This window comes from Myotis myotis, unplaced genomic scaffold (genome assembly GCF_014108235.1).
Source record: "Myotis myotis isolate mMyoMyo1 unplaced genomic scaffold, mMyoMyo1.p scaffold_m19_p_1, whole genome shotgun sequence".
NCBI classification, from domain to species: Eukaryota; Metazoa; Chordata; class Mammalia; order Chiroptera; family Vespertilionidae; genus Myotis; species Myotis myotis.
Window position 1 is genome coordinate 100333649 of NW_023416313.1, and position 22032 is coordinate 100355680.

The window sequence follows — 22032 nt, forward strand, 5'->3', positions numbered from 1 at the left end:
TGCCGAGGCTGGCCCTGCCTCCCAATGGGGACCCCCCACCCTGATGGGGGCATCGCCAGTCTGAAAATCACCCCTATCCCCTCGCCCAGGCCAGCCCTGACCCCAGCAGGGACCTCCCCCCACCCCAATCAGGGGTGTGGCCCCTCACCCAGGAGGCCCTGCCCACAGCAGGGACCCCCACCCTGATTGGGGGTGTGGCCGGCCTGCAAACTACCCGCAACCCCTCACCCAGGGAAACCCCACCCCAACAGTGGGTGTGGCTGACCTGAAAACCGCCTACAGTCCCTCGCCCCAGCCAGCCCCGCCCCCCCACCCAGATCTGGGGCCCCCATCAGGGCAGGCCAGCTGGCCCCCACCTGTGAACCAGGCCTCTATCCTTTATAATAAAAGGGTAATATGCAAATTGACCCTAAAGGCAGAATGATCAAAACAACCACTGGACCAGTTACCATGAGGCACACTGACCACCTCTCAGTTCCTTTCCACAGCCAGCATGCTCCGATCGCTTGATAATGAACGAGGAACCGGGGGTGGGTGGCGGGGGATGTGGGCAGTGCCAAGCCAAGGCCCCCACCCCACTGGTCACCCCACACACAGAGGGCAACCCACAGTGGGGGTGGGGCTGGTGAGCAGGCAGTAACAGCTGACCTCTCAGTCCCTTCTCCTGGCCGTCAGGCACTGATCACCCTATGGCAAAAGGGGTGGGTGGCAGCAGGGGTTGGGTGGCTGTGGGATTTGGGGCCAGCTGTGGGCCACCGGGAAGGATGGCCCTGATCACAGGCCAGGCCTAGAGACCGTACACGTGCACAAAATTTGTGTGCTGGGCCTCTAGTTTATTTATAATGATGTCCAAAGGTATATTTCAAAAATATCTATTAAATATATTAGTAGTATTAATAATATTACTGCTTAAATTTTTCTATTAAAAACTGTGATATAAAATTCCAAAGCAACTTGAGCAGATAAATGGTAATAAAATGGTTATCAAATTAATTGAAACATATGGTTATTAAAATGAAATAATTTGTATTAAGTAGTGGTTTCTTAACCCACTGAAATTTCCTCCCTTGTCTAAAATGAGCTTTCTATAAAGAATAAAAATATATTAAATTTATAAAAATCTTGTTTAATAACTGAAGGAAATAAATAACAATAACAACAAAAAGTTATGAATTACATGGCAATGGTTATATTTTCTTGTTTACCTGTAGAGAAGACCATGCTCATGAATATACTGAATCCAGTGATAGCCAAGATGTCATCTACACTGCTAGCAGCCATTAGTAAGGTTGGAATGCCTTTCTCAACACCATATCCTTCTTCTTGCAACTGTAGCATGGAAGGGACAACAACAGCAGGAGAGACAGCACCTACTACAAAACTGAGAGAAGACTTTGAACACCAATTTTAAAACATCCACTTTACCAAATAGTTAATTTTATTAAAATTTATAGCAGATATATTTTTACAACTTTACGTTAAGTGTAAAAATTCAGCTTTTGAGTGAATGCCATTTAATGATGGTAAAATGTCTCTCTCACCCAGACCCTGGCAATATTTGTCCTGGCTTATTTCACTCAGCATAATGTCATTAAGGCTCATCATGTTGTAGACCAGTGGTTCTCAACGTTCCTAATGCCGCGACCCTTTAATACAGTTCCTCATGTTGTCGTGACCCCCAACCATAAAATTATTTTTGTTGCTACTTCATAACTGTAATTTTGCTACTGTTATGAATCGTAATGTAAATATCTGATATGCAGGATGTATTTTCATTGTTACAAATTAAACATAATTAAAGCATAGTGATTAATCACAAAAATATGTAATTATATATGTGTTTTCCAATGGTCTTAGGCGACCCCTATGAAAGGGTCGTTCAAACCCCAAAGGGTCGCGACCCACGGGTTGAGAACCGCTGTTGTAGACAGTGACAAGATTTCTTTCTTCCTTTCTTTCTTTTCTTTCCTTTTATTTTTTTTTATTTTTACAGCTGAATTATATCCCATTGTATGTATATACCACATTTTCTTTACCTATTCATTTGTCAATGGTTATTTGGGCTTTTCCCAGCTTTTGCCATTGTGAATACTGCTGCAACATCTAAAATCTTGCTTTCAATTCTCTTGGTTATATACTCAGAAATAGGATTACTAATTTTATGGTGATTCTATTTTTGTGTATTTTTTGTTTTTGTTTTGTTTTGTTTTTGAAGAACCTCTAAACTGGTTTCCAAGTTTTATTCCCAATAGTAGTGCACAAGGGTTCCAATTTCTGCACATCTTGGTCAACAGCTGTTATTTTGGTTTGCTTGTTGTTGTTTTTAAACATGTTTTTATTGATTTTGAGAGAGAGAGAAAGGGAGAGGGATAGAGAGATAAAAACATCAATGAGAGGAACATCATCGATTGCCTTCCTCCTGCACTCCCTCTACTAGGGATCAAGTCCGAAACCTGGGCACGTGCCCTGATGGGATCAAACCAGCAACCTCAACCACTGAATTACAGCAGCTGGGCTGTTTGTTTTTGAATAGTCACCACCCTAATCGGTGTGAGTTGATATTTCATTGTTAATTAGTATTTCTCTAATGATTAAAAATGTTGAGCACTTTCATAAGCTCGTTGACCATTTGTGTATCTTTTTTGGGCAAATGTTTATTAAAGTCATTTGCCATTATTTAGGTAGGTTTTTTTGGTTTTGAGTTGAAGGAATTCTTCATATGTTCTAAATATTGATTTCTTTTCAGATATATGTTTTGCAATTATTTTATCCCATTTTGTATGTTGCCTTTTGTCTATTTTAGTGTTTCATTTCCTGTGCAGAAATTTTCAAGTTTTATTAAATACCATCTATTTTTGCTTTTGTTGCCTGTGTTTTTAAGTGTCTAAGAAATCATTGCCAAATTCAATGTCATGAAGCTTTTACATGAAATTTACTGGAATACAGTATTCTTGGTTGGCAGTGTTTTTTTTTTTCTTTTAGCATTTTGTTGTTGTTAATACTCACCCAAGAACACTTTTCTATTGATTTTTTAGGAAGAATGTTAGAGAGAGGGAAAGACAGAGAGAAACATCAATGTGAGAGAAACACATCCATTAGTTGCCTCCTGAAAGTGCCCTGACCAGGGCTGGGGTTGGGGAGGAGCCTGCAACTTAGATATGTGCCCTTGACCAGAATTGAACCCAGGACCGTTTGGTCCACAGGCCAACGCTCTATCCACTGAGCCAAACAGGCTAGGGCTCTTTAAGCATTTTGAATCTTCCAGTACATTCTAGCCTACAAGTTTTCTGCTGAGAAATGCAATTAATATCTTACAGGAACTCTTGCTTTTTTTTCTGCTACTTTCAAGATTCTCTCTATCTATGACTTATGACAGTTTGAGTATAGTGTGTCTCAGTGTAGGTCTTTTTGGTTTTACTCAAGTGGAACGTCTTTGAGCTTCTTAAGTTTGTATGTCCATTTCATCTCTCAATTTGGAAGTTTTTACCCATTATTTCTTCAAATAGGCTTTATGACCATTTATTTCTCTCTCCTACTCCTAGAATTCCCATAATGTGTAGATTGGTCTATTAAAGAATATCCTATAAGTCCCTAGGATCTCTCCACTTTCCTTTGTTCTTTTTTTTTTTCTCTCCATTGACTTGATTTCAAATAACCTTGGCATCAAGTTCACTAATTCTTTCTTCAGATTGATCCAGTCTATAATTGATCCCTGTAGTCATCCCCCCCCCCAATTTTGTTATTGTATACTACAGTTTAAAATTAATTTTTGTTCTTTTATATAGTTTCTATTTCTTTATTGGTAACTTCATTTGATTCATGCCTGATTTTCCTGATATGCTTATTTTTTATATTTTTAAATTTATCTTTTTTTATTGTTGAAAGTATTACATGTCCCCTTCTCCCCCACTGATCCCCTCCAAACTACCCAGGCCCCCTCCCCTCATGACTTTCACCACACTATTGTCTGTGTCCAAGGGTTATGCACATAAGTTCTTTGTGCCCTCTCTCTCCCCTTCCCTCTAAAATTCATCAAAAGTCTGTTCCATACTTCCATATCTCTGGATATATATTTTTTGTCACTTTTTTAAATTAGATTCCACACATAAGTGAGATCATATGATACTTGTCTTTCTCTGATTGGCTTATTTTGCTTAGCATAATACTCTTCATGTCCCTTCATGTTGTCTCAAAGGGTAAGAGATCCTTCATTTTTATAGCTACATAGTATTCCATTGTGTAAATGTACCACTTCTTTTTTATTCACTCATCTACTGATGGGAACTAGGGCTGTTTCAAGATCTTAGCTATTGTAAATAACACTGCTATAAACATAGGGGTGCATATATCCTTTCTGATCTGTGTTTTGGGATTCTTAGGATATATTCCTAGATGTGGGATCCCTGGGTCAAATGGCAGTTCCATTTTTTATTTTTGAGGAAACTCCATAATGTTCTCCATTGTGACTCCACCAGTCTGCATTCCCACCAGCATTTCTAGCTTCTTGACGGTAGCCATTATGGCAGGTGTGAGGGATACCTCATTGTTTAATTTGCATCTCTGATGATTAGTGACTTTGAGCATTTCTTCATATCTCTTGACCATATGTATGTCCCCTTTAGAGAAGTATCTATTTAGGTCCTTGACCCATTTTTTTAATTGCATTATTTGTCTTCTTTTTGTTAGGTTGTATGAGTTTTTTATATATTTTGGAAATTAACCCCTTATCAGATGTATCACTGCCGAAACCGGTTTGGCTCAGTGGATAGAGCGTTGGCCTGCGGACTGAGGGGTCCCGGGTTCAATTCCGGTCAAGGGCATGTACCTGGGTTGCGGGCATATCCCCAGTGGGGGATGTGCAGGAGGCAGCTGATCGATGTTTCTCTCTCATCGATGCTTCTAACTCTCTATCTCTCTCCCTTCCTCTCTGTAAAAAATCAATAAAATATATTTAAAAAAAAAAAAAGATGTATCACTGGCAAAATGTTCTCCCATACAATGGGATCCCTTTCCATTTTGTTGTTGGTTTCTTTTGCTGTGCAGAAGCTTTTTATTTTGATATAGTCCCATTTGTTCATTTTCTCTTTTGTTTTCCTTGCCCTAAAAGATGAATCGGCAAACATATTGCTACAAGAGATGTCTGAGATTTTGCTGCCTATGGTTTCTTCTAGAATTTTTATGGTTTCACAACTTACACTTAAGTCTTTTATCCATTTGGAGTTTATTCTTCTGTATGGGGTAAGTTGGTGGTCTAGTTTCATTTTATTTTTTTGCATGTATCTGTCTAATATCCCTAACATCATTTACTGACAAGATTGTCTTTACTCTTCCTGACATTTTTAGATGTCTGTGTTCTCTTTCAGCTCACTGAGCATTTTAAAGATGTTAGTTTGAAGTATTTGGTGAATAATTCATACATTTCCATTTGTTTAGGAATGGCTTCTGGAGTTTTAATTGTTCCTTTGATATGTCTTGTTATCATTTGGTGAAATTTGCATATTTGAAAACAGTCTTTATAGACTATCTTCACTATGGAGAGATCTTCACCAATCAGCCCAGCTAGAGATTCTAGGGACCTCTCAAACCTTTCTGGGATATGTCTTCTCTGGGCTTGGGTGTGTTATCTCCAGGTGAAGAGTTTTGTCTTTTCCTACTCTGGAGCATCCCCAGGGGTCTATCTGCAGTACTGTAATACCTCTAGAGCTGTAGCAATCCACAGGACTCAGGCATCTAAAGTTTGCCAGTGCCTGCCTCTCTCTCTCTCTCTCTCTCTCTCTCTCTCTCTCCCTCTCTCTCTCTCTGTAATCCTCATCCATTGATTTTTAGAGGGAGTGGAAGGGAAAAAGGGAGGGAGAAAGAGAGAGAGAAAGAAACATTGATGTGAGAGAGAGACATTGATTGGTTGCCTTCTACATGTGCCCCACCTGAGGCCGGTTATCAAAACTGCAACCCAGCTATGTGCCACATAGTAAGCACTTTAGAAGTGTTTGCTACTACTATAATTATTGTTACAAGAAACAATAGTGAGCAGTGAAATTTATTGCTAAATCTATAGAAGCAATAAATTCATTGTAAAGAACTTAAAAATAATCTTAGTGAGGGAATATATAAAGAAGTGGGGAAAGTGACAACTTGCTATGAATTAAAGAATGTGTTTTCCAAAATTATAAGTAATCATTAGGAGGAGGAGTTTCTAGTTTCTAATCAGAATATGTTTTTACTGATATGTTTTTACTGTTTAAGAGAGAGAGGAAGGGAGCGGGGGAGAGAGAGCGAGAAAAACTTCAATGTGAGAGAGAAACATCATTGTGAGAGAGAAACATCAATCGGTTGCCTTGGGTACTCACCCCAACCAGGGATCAAATCAATAATCTGGGTATGTTCCCTGAACAAGAATCAAACCCTTGAACTTTCAATTACAGGATGATGCTCCAACCACTGAGCACACCAGCCAGGGTGAGTTTCTAATTTCTAAAGATTAAAGGAATAAACAAAAGTAGAACAACAAAAATGCTGTTAATCCAGCAAAAGTGAAAGAAAAGAATGAAATTCCCGTAAACATACAATATTTTAAGTGTTTTTAAAAATTGATTTTAAAAGATATTGAGAGACAGAGAGAGAGAGGGAGAGCGAGAGAAACATCAACTTATATAGTTCCATTTATTTATGCATTCATTAGTTGATCATTGTATGTGCCCTGACCAGGTATCAAACCCACAACCATGAGATGATGCTCTAACCAATTGACCTACCTGGCCAGGACCAAGAATATATAATATTTAAAATAGTGAAATAAAAAGCAGGATTAAATCCAACTTACTCTATAATAAATTGGTTAGATTGACCTTTTTGAGACAGAGGTTCTCTAATTGATTTTAAAAATTAGCTCTGAGAGATGATAGAAACTGAGGGAGGAAAAATGGTGGCAAATAGGCAGATGTGTCCTGAGCCTTGTCCTGGATCAGATAGGAGGAGCAACTAAATCAAATAACATGAACCCAGAATTGGCAACTAAGACACAGCTGATAAGACAATTCACAGCTGGGAAGGACGCCTGGAGAATGGGGAATCTGGGCTGGAGAGAGATGCGCAACCAGCGGGCCAAAAGGGTCAGAAAGAAGCTGCACAGCACCAAATCTGCATCCCTTGGGGACAGGTATAACATCCAACTGTAGAAAGGAAGCCCACAGGACTGCTGGTGGCTGGGGAATCTAGATCTAAGTCCACAACCATGAGAGGCTGCACCCAGAAAGGCAGCCAGAAGAGGTACCTGAGCCACATGGTGCCAGGGGGAGAGAAACTCTCAGTTATGTGGTTGTTTTGCCTCTGTTTTGTCTTTGCTTTTACTCGCTAAACCCCGTTTATGGGACTTCCATTTTTCTTCTGAAGAGCCAGGCTCTCCTAGCAGCCTTAAGGGATCTAATACAGCCAAATCCAGCCTACACCTTGAGCTTTACAAAGAAAACAAAGACTCTGAATAACCCCAAAGAGCAATCAAAGACTGGGCTGAAGAGGGGCTGTTCAGTCCCAGAAAGCAATACAGCGCCTTCCTCCCCTTAAAGCCCTATCAGAAATAGACATTTGAGTGATTAAGATTGACAGTAGGCAGACAGGAAAAGCAGGCAGATTGGTCCTGCCTGCTTGCAGCCAAGGCTGTGGAGATAGACACAAACAGAGGAGCGGTGAGTTGCTTGGAACTTCAACACGGTGCTGACTACCTAACAGAAAACTCAAAAGTGGCAGACAGAACAGAAAAGTGGGGTCTTAAATCAGCCCCCATGGGGCATTAAAACTCTGATGAAGCAAACACTTCACTTTTTTACCTTTTATATTTTATTTTTTTTAAAAGAAAAAACTATTTTTTCTTTTATCGTTTTTTTGTATTACTTTTTCTTCATTTTATTTTTATTTATTTTTTTATTTTATTTTATCTTATTTTTCTTTTTTTCCACCCTTTTCTTCTTCATCTCTCATTTTTTCATCATTTTCTCCTGTTCCTGTTTTAGTTTTTCTCTTTTCTTTCTTTTTACCCCTTGTTTGTTGATCAACTTTATCTGCTTTGACGTGTTATTATTGTTGTTGTCTCTGTTGGCTTACTCATATATCTAATTTCCTCTCCCCTGCTCCAAGTCCATGCACCCTGTCTTTTCTCTTTCTTCAGTAGTCAATTTGTTTTATGCTTTGTTTTTCCTCTCCTCTCTTGCTCTCTTCTTCTCCTAATTGTTTAATTAGTTTTATTCATTAAATTCAAGCCTATCTGCTCTCTCCTCTATTATCCTTTTCCAAAAATAAATGAATAAATAGATTTTAAAAATTATTTATTTACTTACTTATTTTCTTCTTATCACTCATTCTCTTTCTACCTCCTCTATACTGAACAATGGTGCTTCCCCTGTTCATTCAATTCCTTAATCTTACTTTTTTGTATATAAACCCTGCCTCTACAGATTCTGTTAACCCCCCCCCACCCCCCCACCCCCCGCCCGTTTTCTGGGTGTGTGTTTAAATTTTTTTGGTTTATTTGTTTTGTGGTGTTTCTCCTCATATATATTTTTTCTTTTTTTTTTATTCTCCTTTTTTTTACTCTCCTACCTTTTTTTCCCTTTTCTCAATATCATATTTGCTCTCTTTTCTCTCTCCTAGTTCTCTCTTCTCAGTTGGTCACCTTTATTGGGGTTATTGGTGTCATGAGTACATTTGTGTTTTCTTCCCTTTGTGTTGTGTCTTGTTGAGTTGTATTTTGTGATGTTTGGTCAATAGGGTAGAGAGCAAGCCACATAAACATACACCCTGAGAGGATATTTCATCCATGAATGGTACAATAACATTCAAGACCCTGCTATACCAAGAGAACTCAAATATCCCAAGTAGGGTTATCTCTAGAATGCCGAGCCCAGAAGACCTGAGAGATTGCACCACTGGGTCTCACAAAATATCGATTTAAGACAAACAAAAAAAATCTGGGTGGCATAGCAGTTTGCTCTAATATATAGAAACAATCACAAAGGAACAGCAAAAATGGGGAGACGAAGAAACCACCCCTACATTAAAGAAAAGGAGGAATCACCGGACAAGGAAATAAATGAAATGGAGGGAAGCAATTTGTCAGAGAAATAATACAGAGAATGGTTATAAGGATGCTGGAAAGGATGGAAGACAAATTCAACATGTGTAAGAATCAAGAGGAAATAAAGAATGATATAGCTGCACTAAAAAACACAATGGGAAGTTTCAACAGTAAACCAGAAGCTAAGGACTGCATCAGTGAGTTAGAAGACAAGGTAGAAAAAACACCCAAGCAGAGCATCAACTGGAAAAAAAAATCTTAAAAAGCAGGAGATGAGCCTAACGGACCTTTGGGAAAATATGAAACAAAACAACATCCACATAATAGGGGTACCAGAAGAAGAGGAAGCTGAGCAAGGAATAGAAAACTTGAAGAAATAATGACAGAAAACTTCCCCAGTTTGGGGAAGAAAAAAGTCACACAAGTCCAAGAAGCACAAAGAGTGCCAAACAAGATGAACCCAAAAAGACTGACACCAAGACACATGATAATTAAATTGTCAAACATCAATGACAACGCAAGAATCTTAAAGGCTGCCAGAGAGAGACACAAAGTTACCTACAAGGGATCTCCCATTAGACTATCAACTGATTTCTCAACAGAAACACATCAGGCTAGAAGGGATGAAGCTAAGAATACTATACCAATCAAGGCTATCATTCAAAATTGAAGGTAAAATCAGGCGCTTCACAGACAAAGAAAGGCTAAGGGAGTTTATTATCACCGAGTCAGCAATGCAAGAAATGCTAAAGGGACTACTGGAAAAAGCAAAAAAAGAAAGGGAAGAAGGAACACAGGCATAAAGAATAAAAATGGCAACAAACAAGTACCTATCAATAATAACCTTAAACATAAATGGATTATATGCTCCAATCAAGACATACGGCAGTGATCAGCAAACTGCAGCTTGTGAGCCACATGCAGCTCTTTGGCCCCTTGAGTGTGGCTCTTCCACAAAATACTGACTTCTGCTCATGGGCCATGAAGTTTCAATCGCACTGTATGTGCACGCTTGCACGTGGTATTCTGTGGAAGAGCCACTTAAGGGGCCAAAGAGCCGCATGTGGCTTGCAAGCCACAGTTTGCCGACCACTGACATAGGGTAGCTGAAGAATAAGAAAACATGACCAATTAATTTTCTGTCTACAAGAGATCCACCTCAGAAAAAGGGACTCACACAGACTGAGAGTGAAGGGATGAAAAAAAATTTTTCAGGTAAATGATCATAAAAAAGCTGGAGTAGCAATACTTCCATCTTACAAAAATATATATACAGATTCCAAAGAAAAAACTTCAAAATCTTCCTTGATTTTAGATGTACTTTCTCATTATTTATCAGTCATTAAATTCCATCAATTTGCCCTGGCCAGGTTTCAGGTTCAATCCCAGTCAGGGTGCTCACAGGAGGCAACTAATTGATATTTCTCTCACCTCTCTCTCTCTCTCTCTCTCTCTCTCTCTCTCTCTCTCTCTCTCTCTCTCTCTCCCTTCCTTTCTCTCTCTCTCTCAAATCTATAAACATATCCTCAGGTGAGGATTTTAAAAAATCTTCTGAATTATATTCTGAATCCCTATATTCTAAAGTCACTACTACTGTATTATTATAAGAGAACTCATTAACTTATTGATATCTTTTATGAAGAGTTTTCAAACTAAAATACCCACCTCCAGCCTCAACTTCTCTCCACTTAATCCTGTATCCTATCAAATACCTTTGTAAAATGCAGACTTAAGTATGTTGCCTGATTAAAAACCCAACAACTTATGCCTAGTATATAAGACCTCTGATAATTTGGCTCCAACCTATACATGTAGCTTTTTCTCTTACCTCTTCTTCTATGACATGTAATGTTTTAACCAAACCATATAATACTTCATCATTCTCTAAATACACCTTATTCATTCATTCTTCTCTCTGTTCATGAAAAACTCTCTTTTGGGAGCATAGAGATAACACCTCCTTTCTTCATGTTTATTATTATGTCCCCAACTAATTTTTCACAGCCTTCAAGGCCTAGCTTAAATATCTATGAGATAGTTTTTTACATCCCTCACAACTAGAGGAATTTATTGCTCTTGTAGGATTTTGTGGGTAATTCTATCATAGCAGTTATCATACTGTATGACAGTTAGCTATTACCTGTCTATAATCCTGGAGAAACTGAATTTTTTTCAGGACAGGGCTATGTCTTACAAATCTCTACATTTCTGCCCTAGCTAGTTTGGCTCAGGAGATAGAGCACTGGCCCATGGACTGAAGAGTCCTGGGTTTGATTCTGGTCAAGGGCATGTACATCAGATGGACTTGCATCTGATGTGTGTCTTTCACATTGATGTTTCTCTCTGTCTCTCCCTCTCCCTCCCACTCTCTCTAGAAAAATGGAAAAAAAATCAATGAAAAAATATCCTCTAGAAAGACAAAATGGTGGTGGTATAGACAGACATGTCCCGTGCCTTGTCCCATAGCAGATAGGGTGAGCAGCTGAAACAAGTAACATCCAGCCTGAATTGGCAGAGGAAATTCAGCTGGGAGACAATTTGCAGCCGGGAAAGGCAGAGGACTCTTGGAGAAAGGTAAAGTCAAGACTCTGGGAAGGATATTTGGCCAGACCTCGGAGCCCTGAGGATCAGAGGGAATCCACACGGCAGAGGCTTGGGCCACGTCCCTTGGGATGGGCACAGTGGATAAAAAGGAACAAAGGACTGCTGGTTGGCAGGGGATTCTAGATCTGGGTCTACAGTCAGGAAAGGCTGAGGAGTGCTGGCAGAAGAGCGTGCAGAGGAACAGCCTTTCCCCCTCGCAGGGGATTCTAGATCTGGGTCTACAGTCAGTGAAGCCTGAGAGTGCTGGCAGGAGAGTGCACAGAGGTGCAGCCTCTCCGGCCTCTGTGGCTTGTGCCCTTCTTCATAGAGCCTAGTTCATAGGACCTTTCGGATACAGACATTTACCCGTGGCTGGAGTGTGGGAGAAGGTGCGGAATTGTGGAATCTTGGGAGAGAGGGGGATCCAGGAGTAGTGGCAGGGAGTTTGGAGCTGAGTCATCCCTGAGCCTGGGACCTGGGCAGCCATTTTGCCCTGAAAAGATAGCCCCTCCCCTCCAGTATCCAGGCAACTAATACAGCCACACCCAGATTCCACCCTGATTGGTCAAAGGATTAAAAAAACAAAAACTTAAATAGTCCCCAAGAGCACAAAGGGGCTGGACTAGAGACTTTCAGTCACAGCAATGGATCCTGAGAAACACTACAGTACAGAGGACTGGTATATTAAGTCAGCCAAAGGAACACTTCACTTTTTCATTTTTATTTTATTTCTCTTTTATGACTTTGTTATCTCTTTTTTTTCCTTGTTTTCCTGTTTTTGTTTGTTGCTTTATTTTCTATTTCTTTTCACATTATTTTTCCATCACTCTATTTTATTTTAATTGCTATTTTATACCATTTTTGAAATCAAACTTTTTGTAAATTTATTATTTTTTCTCGTTCTCTTTCCTCTTATCCACCCATCCCCTTTCTACTTCCTCTATACTGAAGTGAGATCCTCAACATATTCATCCAACTCTTAACCTTATCTTCTATATATAAGCTCAGCATCTACAGATTCTACCCCCACACTCTTTGCTGGGGGTTTGGTGTTTGTATTTTTTTTCTTTTTTCTTTTTTTAAATTATATTATCATTATTATTGTTTGTTTGTTTGTTTTGTTTGTTTATGTATTGGTTCTGTGGTGTTTTCCATATATATATATATATATATATATATATATATATATATATATATACAATTTCCTTTTCTCCTTTCTTCTTTTCTCTCTTATCTTTTTTTTCTCTCTTCGACATCATTTGTGCTCTCTTTTCTCACCCCGAATTCTCTTTTCTCAGGTGGTCACTTATAGTAAGGTTATTATTGTCGTGAGTACATTCATGCCTTGGTCCCTTTATGTTGTGTCTTGTCGAGGTGAATTGTATCCTGTCTGGCCAGGTGCTAGAGAGTGAGCCTCATAACCAAACACCTGGAGAGGAAACTCCATCCACAAATGGGTCAATAACACCCCAGACCCAACTACAGAGGCAGGAAGAAGGCGGCAGGAAGGGAGAGAGCATGAGTCAGTGAGGGACCAAAAGAGGAGTGTGTGGTCATGTGGGCTGTGTGTGTGTATGTGAGGCTAAATGGGCTTGCCTAACTAGGCAGCCTCTGCTACTGTGTAAGCAGTTCCAGGAGGCTGGCTCATCCCCAGAAGCCTAGCGTTTATAAGGGGAGAGCTGCTGTAACTGGGAGGCAGGCCTCAACCCCACCCAGGGTGCCCTCAGATAACACCTGGGACTCTAAAGACACCCCTGCCAGGGACCTGATACTTTAGCTGTGGTCCCATGGTCAACGAGTCTCCAGCCACCCTGGGCACAGGCTTCTGTGAGATCTGAAGCATGCTCCCCCATGACCGGCCAAATGCCTCAGCCCAGGGCACTGCAACCATGCAAGCAGCAGACACATGAGCAGCCCAATCCTGTCCAAGGAGCAGCAGCCCCATGAGCAGCCTGCCCCAGGCCTAAGAGCAGAAGCCTCACGTGGCCTGCCCCAGTCCAAGGAGCAGCAGCTGTCAGCTGTGTGAGCGGCCCACTCCCTTGTTCGAGGAGCAGCAACCACATGAACAGCCTGCCCCAGCTGAGGAGCAGCAGCCACACAAGCAGCCTGCCCACGATTGAGGAGTGGCAGCCCCATGCAGCCCACCTTCATCCGAGAAGCAGCAGCTGTGCAGCCCACACCCTCCTCCTGTCTGAGGAGCAGTAGGTGTGCAAGAAACCTGCCCCCATTCAAGAAGCAGCAGCTCCACGAGCAACATGCCCCCATATGAGGAGCAGCAGTGGTGTGAGCAGCCCATACCCATACAAGGAACAGCATCACCGCAAGCAGCCCGCTCCCATTCAAGGAGCAGTAGCCACCCGAGCAGCCTCCCCCAGTCCGTGGAGCAGCAGCCACACGAGCAGACAACCCACGTCTGAGGACTGGTAGCCCTTGCGCACTCCACACTGGTCCGAGGAGCAGCAGATACACGCAGCCTGCACCTGTCCAATGAGCAGCAGGTGGGTGAGCGGCCCATCCCCCGTCTGAGGAGCAGCAGCCACACGAGCAGACAGCCCCTGTATGAGGAACAGCAGCCGCATGTACAGCTCACTCCGGCCCAAGGAGCAGCAGCCACACCCAGTCTGCACCTGTCCAACAAGCAGCAGCTGGGTGAGCATCCTGCCACCATCTGAGGATCAGCAGCTTCACATGCAGCTCACTCCCGCCCAAGGAGTAGCAGCCGCACAAGCAGCCCATGTTCCATCTGAGGAGCATCAGCTGCATGAGCAGCCCACATCCATACAAGGAGCAGTAGCCCTGTAATCAACCTGCCCCTGTCCAAAGAGCAGCAGCCTCACGAGCAGTCCGCGCCATCAGAGGAACAGCAGCAGCATGCAGCCAGCCCCAATTGAAGGAGCAGCAGCCATGTGAGCAGTCCATGCCCATCTGAAAAGCAGAAGCCACATGAACAGCCTGCTCCTGTCCAAGGAGCAGCAGCTGGGCGAGCAGCCTCACCTACCAGCCAGAGGAGACACCACTGCTGCGAACAGCACCCACTAGAAGAGCCACGGCCAACTGAGAAGCAGCCACAACGGTGACCACTTGAGCGGAAACTGCAGCCTGAGGAACCACTGAAACCCAAGAAGCAGCCCCTGCACAACTCGACATCTAGATCAGTTGGTGAAACCAAAAATGGGTAGACAAGGAAAGAAAAGGTGGATTCACCAGAAAAGAAGCTAAGTGAGACAGAGGCACGCAATATGTCAGTAAAAGAATTCAGAATAAGGGTCCTAGAGTGCATAAATCAGATGGAGGGGAAAAAATCAACAACTTATACGAAAATCAAGAAGAAATGGATGAAAAAATCAACAACTTAAGTAAGAATCAAGAAGAAATGAAGAGTAATATAGCTGCAATAAAAAACACTGTGGAGGCAATCCCAGCAACAACACAGCGCTGGTAACTATTATGCAGCCAGCTCTGGGCAGTGAACTTCCACTGGACAGAGAGGCCCTATAGCCTCAGAGGCCAACCCCAGAACACTGCCACCCAGAGGCTGACCCACAAACTGACTCTTTGCTAAACACAAAATAAGGCAGTCTGGGATACAAATGCGGCTTGCTTTAAAATAAGGACTGTGGTTTACAACACAGAGGAACAGTGTAACGCAGGGAAACTCAACACTCTCCTGAATACCTGACAGGTCTAAGGCGAGCCACACTGAAGAATAGAAGAACCGAAGGACCTTCACTACTGAAATTTTTTTTTTCTTTTTTCACCTTTTAACTAAGAAACCAATTTTTTTTCTTTTCTTTTCTTTTTTTTTTTCTTCTTTTTCCATCACCTGATTTTACCCTTTTAATTACTACCTTCTTATTTTTAACCAGTATTATTACTGCTACCATTTTACCATTTTTTTTTAAAGTGCCATTTTATTTTCTCTTTATTTTATTTTGGGATTAGTGTTCTCCATTCTATTTTCATCGATATATTATTGGTTGTTTCTAGTTTGCATTCATCTCCAGGGAGCTGTTGCTGGAATTTGTTGGGATTAATGGCTGTTCTATAGGAGTATTCTCCTCATATAAAAAAGTCTCTTCCCCTCTTCCACTTCATTCTCTCTTTTCGCTCTTTTTTTTTTCTTTTCTTTTCTTTTCTTTTCTCGCTTTTATTTTCCCCCCTCCTTTTTCCCAATTTCATTTTTGCACTCCTTTTTTTGGTCCCTACTTTTCTTTTCTTTTTTCTCTTTTATCTTTTTCTCTTCCTTCTTCCTTATCCCCTAATTCTCTTAATTCAGGTGGTCACCTTTATTTGGGGTTATTAATATTGTGAATATATTTGTGTATAGTGCCTGGTACGTGGTGCCTTGTTGTGTTGTATTTTGTGCCTTTAAATCAATGCAGCAGATCCAAGCAACAGCAACCTCCTGAGCACCACACCCTCTGCTGAGGAACAGCAGCTGTATGTGAAATCTCGCCCCACCAGCCAGAAGAGCCACCACAGCTGTGAACAGCACCCACCAGAGGAGCTGCTGCCAACTGAAGAGCAGCTGCTACTGCAACCGCCCGAAGAGCAACCACAGACCAAGGAGTCACTGCCACCAAGGGAGCAGCCACTGAACGACTCAGCGTCTAGATATGTCAGTGAGATCAAACATGGGTAGACAAAGAAATCCCCAAAGGAAAGAGAAGGAGGACTCTCCAGAAAAGCAGCTAAGTAATACAGAGGCATGCAACATGACAGAAAAAGAATTCAGAATAAGGGTCCTAGAGTGCATAAACCGGATGGAGGAAAAAATTGACAACCTCTGCAAGAAGCAAGAAGAAACAGATGAAAAAATCGATAACATATGGAAGAAGCTAGAAGACACAGATGAAAAAATCAACAACTTACGTAAGACCCAAGAAGAAATGAAGAGTGATATAGCTGCAATGAAAAACTCCATTGAAAGTATCAACAGTAGACTAGGAGAAGCGGAGGACCGAATTAGTGAATTAGAAGACAAGGAAGCAAAACACACCCAAAATGTACTGCAATTGGAGAAAAAAATTAAAAGACAGGAGGAGAGCCTAAGGGAGCTTTGGGACAACATGAAACGAAACAACATACGAATAATAGGGGTACCAGAACAACAGAAGGATGAACAAGGATTAGAAAACCTATTAGAAGAAATAATATCAGAAAACTTCCCTGAGGTGGGGAAGAAAAAGTCACACAAGCCCAGAGAGTCCCAAACAAGGTGAACCCGAAAAGACCCACACCAAGACACATCATAATTACCATGGCAAATGTTCAGGACAAAGAGAGAATCTTACAGGCTGCAAGAGAGAGACGGAAAGTTACATACAAGGGATCTCCCATTAGATTGTCAAATGATTTCTCAACAGAAACACATCAGGCCAGAAAAGAATGGACGGAAATTTACAAAGTGATGCAAAGCAAAGGACTGAATCCAAGAATACTCTATCCAGCAAGGCTATCATTCAAACTTGAAAGGGAAATAAGAAGCTTCACAGACAAAAAAAGGCTAAGGGAGTTTATCACCACCAAGCCAGCAATGCAAGGAATGCTAAAGGGACTGGTATAAAAATAAGAAATAAAAAGCTCAGAAAGAAAACAGCCACACAAAAACAGAAATGGCTACAAACAAGTACCTTTCAATAATAACTTTAAACGTAAACGGACTAAATGCTCCAAACAAAAGACATCGAGTGGCTGAATGGATAAAAAGACATGACCCATACATCTGCTGTCTACAAGAAACCCACCTCATTAGAAGGGACTCACACAGACTGAAAGTGAAAGGATGGAAAAATATCTTTCAGGCAAATGGAAAGGAAAGAAAGCTGGGGTAGCAATACTTATATCGGACAAAATAGACCTCAAAGTGAAGGCCATAACAAGAGATAAGGAAGGCCACTTCATAATACTAAAGGGATCAATACAACAAGAAGATATAACCCTGGTAAACATATATGCACCCAATGCAGGAGCACCCAAATTCATAAAAAAACTCCTGGAAGATATCAAAGGAGAGATCGACAACAATACAATCATAGTAGGGGACTTTAATACACCACTGACAGCACTGGATAAGTCCTCTAGACAAACAATCAGCAAAGATACAGCAATCCTAAATGACTCACTAGATCAGATGGACTTAATAGACATCTTCAGAACACTTCACCCCAAAGCCAGGGAATATACATTCTACTCAAATGCTCATAAGACATATTCAAAAATAGACCATATATTGGGTCACAAGCAAAGTATCCCCAAATTCAAGAAAATTGAAATCATAAAAAGCGTCTTCGCAGACCACGATGGCATAATATTAGAAATAAACTACAATAAAAACAACCCAAAATACTCAAACACCTGGAAGCTGAATAGCATGCTATTAAATATTGATTGGGTTACCAATGAAATCAAAGAAGAAATTAAAAACATCCTGGAAACTAATGACAATGAAAACACAACAATCCAAAACCTATGGGACAGCAATGAAAGCAGTCCTGAGAGGGAAGTTTATAGCTCTACAGGCCTATCTCAAAAAACAAGAAAACATGGTAGTAAATCATCTAACTCTACAACTCAAAGAATTAGAAAGAGAGCAACAAGAAAACCCCAGAGTGAGCAGAAGGAAGGAGATAATAAAGATTAGAGCAGAAATAAATGACATAGAGACCAAAAAAACAATACAGAAAATCAATGAAACCAAGAGCTGGTTCTTTGAAAGGATAAACAAGATTGACAAACCTCTAGCCAGACTCACCAAGAAGCAAAGAGAGAGGACCCAAATAAACAAAATCAGAAACGATAGAGGCGAAATAACAACAGACCCCACAGAAATACAAATGATTGTTAAAAAATACTATGGACAGCTCTACTCCAACAAACTAGACAACCTGGAGGAAATGGACAAATTCCTAGAAAAATACAACATTCCAAAACTCAATCAGGAAGAATCTAAAAATCTCAACAGGCCAATAACTATGGAAGAAATTGAAGCAGTCATCAAAAAGCTTCCAGCAAACAAAAGCCCAGGACCAGACGGCTTCACAGGGGAGTTTTACCAAACATTCAAGGAAGAACTAAAACCTATCCTCCTCAGACTACTACAAAAAATTCAAGAGGAAGGAACACTTCCAAGCTCATTCTATGAAGCCAGCATCACCCTAATACCAAAACCAGGTAAAGACAACACAATGAAAGAGAATTACAGGCCAATATCCCTCATGAACATAGATGCCAAAATCCTCAACAAAATCTTAGCAAATCGGATCCAGCAGTACATCAGAAAGATCATACACCATGACCAAGTAGGATTTATCCCAGGGATGCAAGGATGGTACAATATCCGCAAATCAATAAACGTGATACATCACATAAACAAACTGAAAGAAAAAAACCACATGGTCATATCAATTGATGCAGAAAAAGCATTTGACAAAATTCAACACCCATTTTTGATAAAAGCTCTCAGCAAGGTGGGAGTAGAAGGATCATACCTCAACATAATAAAAGCCATATATGACAGGCCCACAGCCAACATCATACTCAATGGACAAAAACTAACACCATTTCCCCTAAGAACAGGAACAAGACAGGGATGCCCCCTCTCACCACTCCTGTTCAACATAGTACTGGAAGTGTTAGCCATTGCAATTCGGCAAGAAGAAGAAATAAAAGGCATCCAAATTGGAAAAGAGGAAGTAAAACTGTCCTTATTTGCAGACGACATGATATTATACATACAAAACCCTAGAGACTCCATCAAAAAGCTACTGGACTTAATACATGAATTTGGCAATGTAGCAGGATACAAAATTAACCCCAAGAAATCCGAGGCATTTCTATACACCAATAGTGAACTTTCAGAAAGAGAGATTATAAAAACAATCCCGTTTACCATCGCACCAAAAAAATTAAGCTACCTAGGAATAAACTTAACTAAAGAGGTAAAAGACCTCTACTCAGAAAACTACAGGACATTGAAAAAAGATATAGAGGAAGACATAAACAGATGGAAGAACATACCGTGTTCATGGATTGGTAGAATCAACATCATTAAAATGTCCATACTACCCAAAGCAATCTATAAATTCAACGCACTTCCCATTAAAATACCAACGGCATACTTCAGAGATCTAGAACGAACTCTCCAAAAATTCATCTGGAATAAAAAAAGACCCCGAATAGCTGCAGCAATCCTGAAAAAGACCAAAGTAGGTGGGATCTCAATACCAGATATCAAGTTGTATTACAAAGCCACTGTTCTCAAAACTGCCTGGTACTGGCACAAGAATAGGCATATAGATCAATGGAATAGAATAGAGAGCCCAGAAATCGGCCCGAACCAATATGCTCAATTAATATTTGACAAAGGAGGCAAGAACATACAATGGAGCCAAGATAGTCTCTTCAATAAATGGTGTTGGGAAAATTGGACAGATATATGCAAGAAAATGAAACTAGACCACCAACTTACACCATACACAAAAATAAACTCAAAATGGATAAAGGACTTAAATGTACGACAGGAAACCATAAAAATTCTAGAAGAATCCAAAGGCAACAAAATCTCAGACATATGCCGAAGCAATTTCTTCACTGATACAGCTCCTAGGGCACTTGAAACTAAAGAGAAAATGAACAAATGGGACTACATCAAAATAAAAAGCTTCTGCACAGCAAAAGAAACCATCAACAAAACAACGAGAAAACCCACTGTGTGGGAAAACATATTTGCCAATGTCATATCTGATAAGGGCCTAATCTCCAAAATTTATAGGGAACTCATACAACTTAACAAAAGGAAGATAAACAATCCAATCAAAAAATGGGCAAAGGACCTAAATAGACACCTTTCAAAAGAGGACATTCAGAAAGCCAAGAGACATATGAAAACATGCTCAAAGTCACTAATCATCCGAGAGATGCAAATCAAAACAACAATGAGGTACCATCTCACACCTGTCAGACTGGCTATCATCAACAAATCAACTAACGACAAGTGCTGGAGAGGATGTGGAGAAAAAGGAACACTTGTGCACTGCTGGTGGGAATGCAGACTGGTGCAGCCACTATGGAAGACAGTATGGAGTTTCCTTAAAAAACTGAAAATGGAACTCCCATTTGACCCTGTGATCCCACTTCTAGGAATATATCCCAAGAAACCAGAAACACCAATCAGAAAGGATATATGCACCCCTATGTTCATAGCAGCACAATTCACCATAGCTAAGATCTGGAAACAGCCTAAGTGCCCATCAGTAGATGAATGGATTAGAAAACTGTGGTACATCTACACGATGGAATACTATGCTGCTCTAAAAAGGAAGGAACTCTTACCATTTGCAATGTCATGGATGGAACTGGAGAGCATCATGCTAAGTGAAATAAGCCAGTCAATGAAGGAAAAATACCACATGATCTCACTCATTCATGGATAATAGAGACCATTATAAACTTTTGAACAATAATAGATACAGAGGCAGAGCTGCCTCAAACAGATTGTCAAACTGCAGCAGGAAGGCCGGGGAGGGTTGGGGGGGCAGGAGGTAGGGGGGTAAGAGATCAACTAAAGGACTTGTATGCATGCATATAAGCATAACCAGTGGACATAAGACATTGGGGGATAGGGGAGGCTAGGGAACTGTCTAGGGCGCGGGGGATAAAATGGAAACATATGTAATACCCTTTGTAATACTTTAAGCAATAAATTAAAAAAAAAAAAGCACTGTGGAGGACAGACCCAAAGACTGAGAAACAGCAATCAGGCTATCAATCCCAGAAGGAAAGTAGGAGAGGGCAGGGGTAAGGGGAAGAGATCAACCGAAGGACTTGTATACATGTATATAAGCCAAACCAATGGACATGGACAACAGGGGGATGGGAGCATGAGTTTGTGTGTGTGGGGGAGGTTGGGGTTAATGGGGGGATGAGGACACATTTGTAATACCTTAACTAATAAAAAAAAAAAAAACACTGTGGAAAGTTTCAAAAGTAGACTAGGAGAAGCAGAGGACTGAATAGTGAATTAGAAGACAGGGAAGCAAAACACACCCAAACTGAATGGCAATTGGAGAAAAAAATTAAAAGACAGGAGGAGAGCCTAAAGGAGCTATGGGACAACATGAAACGAAGCAACATACAAATAATAGGGGTGACAGAAGAACAGGAAGAGGAATAAGGCTTAGAAAACCTATTCGACGAAATAATATCAAAATTTCCCTGTTGTGGGGAAGAAAAAGTCACACAAGAACAGAGAGTCCCAAAAAAGATGAACCTGAAAAGAACCACACCAAGACACATCATAATTGCCATGGCAAATGTTCAGGACAAAGAGAGAATCTAAAAGGCTGCAGAGAGAGACAGAAAGTTATGTACAAGGGATCTCC

General features: G+C 40.8%; 1 protein-coding gene across 1 annotated transcript in view; it reads right to left on the reverse strand.

Moving 5' to 3' along the window:
* Positions 1-22032, reverse strand: part of LOC118667055 (sodium/hydrogen exchanger 9B1-like) — an 86686-nt gene that overhangs the window by 14746 nt on the left and 49908 nt on the right. Inside the window, exon 6 of the mRNA XM_036329687.1 lies at positions 1206-1381. Within this exon, the coding sequence (XP_036185580.1) occupies positions 1206-1381 (176 nt within the window). The remainder of the gene's footprint in view (positions 1-1205; positions 1382-22032) is intronic.